This window comes from Tupaia chinensis, unplaced genomic scaffold (genome assembly GCF_000334495.1).
Source record: "Tupaia chinensis unplaced genomic scaffold, TupChi_1.0 Scaffold000597_1, whole genome shotgun sequence".
NCBI lineage: Eukaryota > Metazoa > Chordata > Mammalia > Scandentia > Tupaiidae > Tupaia > Tupaia belangeri.
Genome location: NW_006160114.1, coordinates 7633494 through 7639416, shown reverse-complemented (window position 1 = coordinate 7639416; position 5923 = coordinate 7633494). Strand labels below are relative to the sequence as shown.

The 5923-nt window shown below is 40.7% G+C and overlaps 1 protein-coding gene across 3 annotated transcripts in view; it reads left to right on the top strand.

The window, feature by feature from the left end:
• DCLK1 (doublecortin like kinase 1) overlaps positions 1-4198 on the top strand; it is a 387346-nt gene extending 383148 nt beyond the window's left edge. For 2 of the 3 annotated variants that reach the window (XM_006158451.1, XM_006158453.2), the window contains one exon: positions 3191-4198. In XM_006158451.1, the coding sequence (XP_006158513.1) occupies positions 3191-3355 (165 nt within the window). In that variant the 3' untranslated portion in view covers positions 3356-4198. The remainder of the gene's footprint in view (positions 1-3190) is intronic. The other variant, XM_006158452.3, reaches the window with a different exon arrangement.
• The last annotated feature ends 1725 nt before the right edge of the window (positions 4199-5923 follow it).

The following is a 5923-nucleotide window of genomic DNA, read 5'->3' as shown; positions in this document are numbered from 1 at the left end:
AAGGTTTTGCTATAGGGCATGTAAGCTTGTCAGACAGATAGAGTGAGACAGAGAGACAGAAAGTGAGAAATTACCCCTCAGGGGATGGCCACGCCGCAATCCCTTCTCCTCCATTCTTTTTTTGGGATTGTGGGCACGCATGCACACACGTCTAGCATGAATTTTAAGCCACCCGCTCTGGGACTCGAACTGCAGTCGAGTACATGGGAGTCCAATGACATAGCCATTGTGCTAACTGCTGGTTCGATCCTCTTTCAACTCTTAAAGTCCTTAAGACCAATAGAAACAACCACCATACCCATATTCCATGATCTGATCATGACCATGATGTGTTTCCAGAGAATGAATGCCATGAAGATATGGGTGGACCATGGGACCAGCAGTTAGCATAATGGTTATGTCTCTGGACTCCCATGTAGTCAAATGTGTTTCGAGTCCCGGACCCGGTGGCTTAAAACTTACGCCAGGCACATGTGCGTGCCTGCCCAGGATCCTGAGAGGAGAATGGAGGAGAAGGGATTGTGGTGTGACCATCTCCCCGGGGGCTGATTTCTTGCTTTTCTGTCTCTTTTTCTCTCTCTGTCTGTCTGGCGAGCACATGTGCCCATGGCAAAAAAGCTCTCAAAAAAAATAAAAAAAAGATATGGGTGAACCATACAACTAGAAGCTCAGGGACATTTGCATATGAAGGTTTATTTACAAAGGTAACCATTTAGAAAGCTACTAATTAATCAAATGGACAGAATTGGTCATAACTGACCACTTAAACAGGAGCAGGGCCAGGGTTCTCTAGGCAGAAGGACAAATAAGGAAGAGAATATGATTGCTCTAAACAGGATTTGCCGAGATGAAGGTGAAAATAAGGGCGGTAGAATTTTCCAAGCATGGGCTCAACATTTTTTGCCACCAGCTTTTGCATAAACCGAATTGTGGTATTTGTGGAGAAATGGTGCATTTCAGTGGCTGAAGCCAAAAGTGTGACTTGGAGTAATTGAGTAGTTTGTGGGAGACAAGATAAATAGGAAAAGGTGCCAATGAATGGGAAGGATAGAGGGAAAGGACTTTGAGTGGAGTTCTAACGCAATCTTTATTTTGCATTACTTTCCTCTGACCTTCAGTTACTTAATTCTAAAACAATGTCTTACATCAAATTATAAAGAGATTAAATAAAAAACTTGCTTTATGTGTCTGGGAGTCTTGGCTGATTGGAAAGCATTTATTTGCACATCTTTTTTTAAATTTTTATTTTTTTAACCTATAGTATCTCTGTAAGGGTGGGAAGGAATTAATCCTACTCTATATTTAGCAGATGCGAGAAGAGCATAAATGCCTCACACAGCCAGCTATAGACAGAGCAGAACACAAAATTCCGGCCCCAAGCCCAATGTATTTTTTTCTTCCCACATCTGACTGCTCTGTTCACTAGTCAGAATTCAGCCCAATGCCAATAACTTTTTTCTTTCTTGAGAAGGTAGAAATTGAAATATTTTTATGACCAAGAGAAGAGTTTATATTACTCTTGGATCAACGGCAGAATGCGTTTTTCATGGAAGACAGACTAAATAGACGTCTGTTTTTCACAAACATTCAACTCTACACAAACAGAACGTTTTCAGTTTGCTTTGAAAGCAAAATACCATGTGTTGTGACTTTACAATGTTTTAAATGAAGTTAGGAATTTGGGTTTATGATGCTTAAAATATCCTAAAATTGATAGCTGTTAAGGCCAAGAACTATGTCTACAAGGGTCCTTAAATATTCAACAAGTAGAAGAATCAAAGGTAGAATTTTCAACAAACTAGTTATTGAATCATTGTTTTAACAATCTCGAGAGACAAAAAGCGAATTATTAAAGTTTATCCTCCTCATTGCTTTGTAACACTATTATACAGTGTGTGGATAGTTTTTAAAGTAGAGCAGTTCAGCCTAACGAAACCATTTACTGTGCTGATTCTACACGCTGCCTCTCTTTCTCTCTTTATTACTTCATTTTGGAACTTTGATTGCCCTATTTTAGATCTAAGATTGCTCTAATGCTATACCGCAATTGTATGAGGGGCTTAGTTTTCACTTTGTTCTCAGAACCAGGCTGCCTATAAATTTATCTCTGTTCTTTGAAGAAGCTAACAGTAAATTTTCAAGGGGAAAAATGGTGGCATATATCCCTGTAGAGGAAAAGTAATCTCTTAAAAGCAGAATAACCTCCAGGCTACAGCCTTTTAAAGAGGGACTTTCAAACAAGGATGCCTTCAACTTTTATATGTGTTCTATATTTTTCTTCAGGCTTTGTATCTGCTCTTCTACTTTCTGTGTAAGGTTTCTCTGTAATGACCCCATTCTTCCCCACACCCATTAAATCTGTGATGAAATCATGCTGTTCCTCATTCTGATGTCGTAATAACTTCCAGAACTACAGTCACATAGTGCATCCTGGGGATCATCCAAGGTTTCCTCAGGAAAATGAGGCGTAGAGACCAGGAGTTGGAATACCTTCAGCACTGAATTTCAGCTTCATAAATTGCCACAAACGACAATGAGAATGCACTTTGTAAAGAGAAATTCATAGGCAGGTTTTCTCTTGGCTTTATTGCATTCAAGGCAGTGTTCAATTTCAGACGTTAGTTTCATTAAAATTAAACCAATCTATCCCAGGGATTCGGCCACATTCCCCCATCAACAGCTAGTAAGGTTATTTGGAGTGAGGGGCTGCTAAAAGAGCAGAATAAGCTTGTAGCTCGTTTCTGTGTCTGACCACTTTGTCACTTCTCATCTTTCTTATACAGTGTCTTAAACTGCAAGCTGACCAATATGGCTGGTGGGCATTCCTACGTGGCACACCCACAGGGCTGGGGCTCCCATTTATTAGGGGGTCTCTGGTTATCCTGGGAGCCATGAAGAATAATACATGTGAATCTAGTGGAAGTCTGGGTAGAGCTGGGGAGAAATGGAACCCCTGACATCATCCATCCTTCCTGTGCCTGCTGATGTCATGACCAGGTCTTCGAAAGAACTAGATTTGGGGGAGCAGAGGGCTCCTCCAGAGTGGAGACTATTGTCAACAAAAATGAGCCATAATGGACAGGTTCAAATGGCCAGCATATTTTTCCAACCTCAGAAAGTTCTAGAAAGAGTTACTCCTGCCATTTCCTTCGGCCTAATTGTCCTCTTTCTCATTTTATGCCCCTGCTAGACCACCGCTCTTGATAAGGAGAGGCAGGTTTTCCGACGAAGACGCAACCAGGATGTGAGGAGCCGGTACAAGGCGCAGCCAGCTCCGCCAGAACTCAACTCGGAATCAGAAGACTACTCCCCAAGCTCCTCCGAGACTGTTCGCTCCCCCAACTCGCCCTTTTAATGAGACCCTTTTACTCAAAATCCTAGCTTAACCCTTTGAGACTCTGAGATTTTTTTCCCAAAATTTATGTCAAACAGTTTCATCTGATCTATCTAGCACTCAATGCTTGAATGGCGGAACAGAAAGTGTGTTTTTCAGGTATCTTTGTAGCGATTTCCCTTTACTGAATGAGATGACACTCGGTGTTTGTGAAGATGGTAATTTGCTGCTAATAGGGTCCTCAAAGGGTTAAGGCTAATTTGCAAAAATTTTTTTTTTAAACATAGAAACAATGAATGTTTTCATCAGTCAAGCTAGGATCTGCAGTATCTAATATAGCACGTTAACCCTCTGAGTGCATAGAGTTTTACTGAGAACCTTGTTGGGGAACTTTTCAGGCCTTTGGATGTACATGCACATGTTTATTGATTTAGCTGCAGATCAGGGGTGTTATTAGACACAGACGTGTCCAGCAAAAAGGGCATTGGAAATGACACCTTGCTTGTTCTTTTCTGTGGGTTTAGAATATAGCAGATTTGTAACTTCAGCATAGGCACCCCTCTGTCTTCTTCACAATCCTATTATAAAGGGAGTATTTCATTAGAAGTATGACCCGTCAGCTGTAGTGAGCCCTGCATCCTGAGGGAATTGGGTTTGTGGCGAACAGGAAGTAGATGGCGCCCACCCTCAAAATTGTCTCCATGTGAAGATGTACTGATGCCCCCAAAATGCTGCTTCCACATTCACTGCTGCTAGTGCCAGCACAGACCCCAGGGGATCACCATAGCTGTCTTGCGCTTGGTGAAAGAGGGTCTGTCTGCTCAGTATCAGGCATCTACTGGAAAAGAAAAAGAAAAAAAAAAAAAAAAAAAAAAAAAAAAAAAAAAAAAAAAAAAAAAAAAAAAAAAAAAAAAAAAAAAAAAAAAAACTGGTGGAAAAGAGCAATAAATTGCCAGGTGCTCTACAGGGCTGGAATTTCTTAGAAGGAGGACACAAGATCCTGTGCTTTTTCTCGTCTTCTCTTTCATGCACTGTTCTCGCCAGTGTGAAAGTCACATACACAGTAATATGAAATCCATACACAGGAGACCTGGACACAAGGGAGCTAGAGACAAGTGCTTTGTGAGATGTCTGAGGAGAGAGCACAGCAGGAACACAAACCAGAATGTTCTAAAAATCATTTTTAAGGAAATGAACCACTGGTGAGATGCCTCCATGCACACCTTTAGGTTACCTAGTCTCCCAGGAAGAGCCAAGTGGAAGACCTAGAAGATATCCCTGAAGATAAAAGTATTCCTCAAGATGAATTTTTATACCACTGTCGTTAGCTGTCCAGGTGGACGTATTGTTTTTCTGTCTTTGGGCCAAGTTTTGTTTGAGACTTGTATTTTCATTCCTATTTCCCTAATCCAGGCCTGAGTTTCTTCCAGAACATATCACATTTTTAAATGGAGGCCTGCTCCTTCCTGCACATGACTTCGTTGCTCAAAAAAGTAGACTGAGGTGTCTTGGAGGAAAGGGCCCACTCAGATGTCCTCCTGAGATTCGCTCAGCTCTGTGATCCAGGATACAACCAGTGGATATCTCATGAAATTCGTATCTGGGTGGCTTAACAGCATTTATTTTCTCTGTCTTATATACTTTAATATCTGAGAGTTTTGAATTTTCTGAAAGATCTTTCTCTAGTCAGTTATTTCATTGCACAATGATCTTCAATTACTGCTTTTTCCTCTTCAGCCTTTCAACCGTGGCCTACATGAATACAGATTTTTTTCTTTTAATTACAACATGTCATTTATTATCTTTGCAACACAGTCTCTCAGATTTTCTCTCTTCTACATTTCAGCTTATGTCTGTGTTGTCCTAGTATGTAAATAGCATATCACTTATTGGCAATTTTTCCCCCTTTTAGAGAATCCAGAAATGATAACACACAAAATCATAAAATAGCATATAACAGTTCAGTTGCTTTTCGGTGGGGGAGAGTGGGAACACAGAACACCAGGAAGGGTGTCGGTGTGGAGGTATATTCCATCTTAATCAAGGATATTGAACTAGTTGGAAATTATGCTTTCTCTGAAATTATAAAGCAAAGCACTGTTCTAAGGATAAAGAGTAACATATAACTTGGCCTCAACTATGAATGTGTGAAAACAAAGAACGCTGTGGGTAGAGACCTACCTGCAATAGATTGTCATTTTCTTTCTTTTTTTTTAAGTACTGTGTTTTTAGTGGGAATTAAATGTATTGCTACAGCATTTAGTGTATAGAACCTACAGTGCATGGCTCAGACCTTTTTCATAGGTGTCAAGGGGACTCTGGACCGTGTGAAGCTGTGGAGTGTTTCTCAGCACACTGCAGAGGGGCAGCTTAGAAGAATGCAGGGCCTATTCAGCATGGGCATCCCAGTATATTGCTGTAGAATTTGACTGATCTATGCTGAATAAACAGTGGAATGTGACCTGTCAAGTAGAAATATTGAGTAATCAGATGGAATGCAATCTTTCCAGCATTAAGCTACCAAGATCCTGAATGTCAGAGTTGTACTCAGAGGGTTAACAGACAAGCACAAGGCATGCTGATTACGTT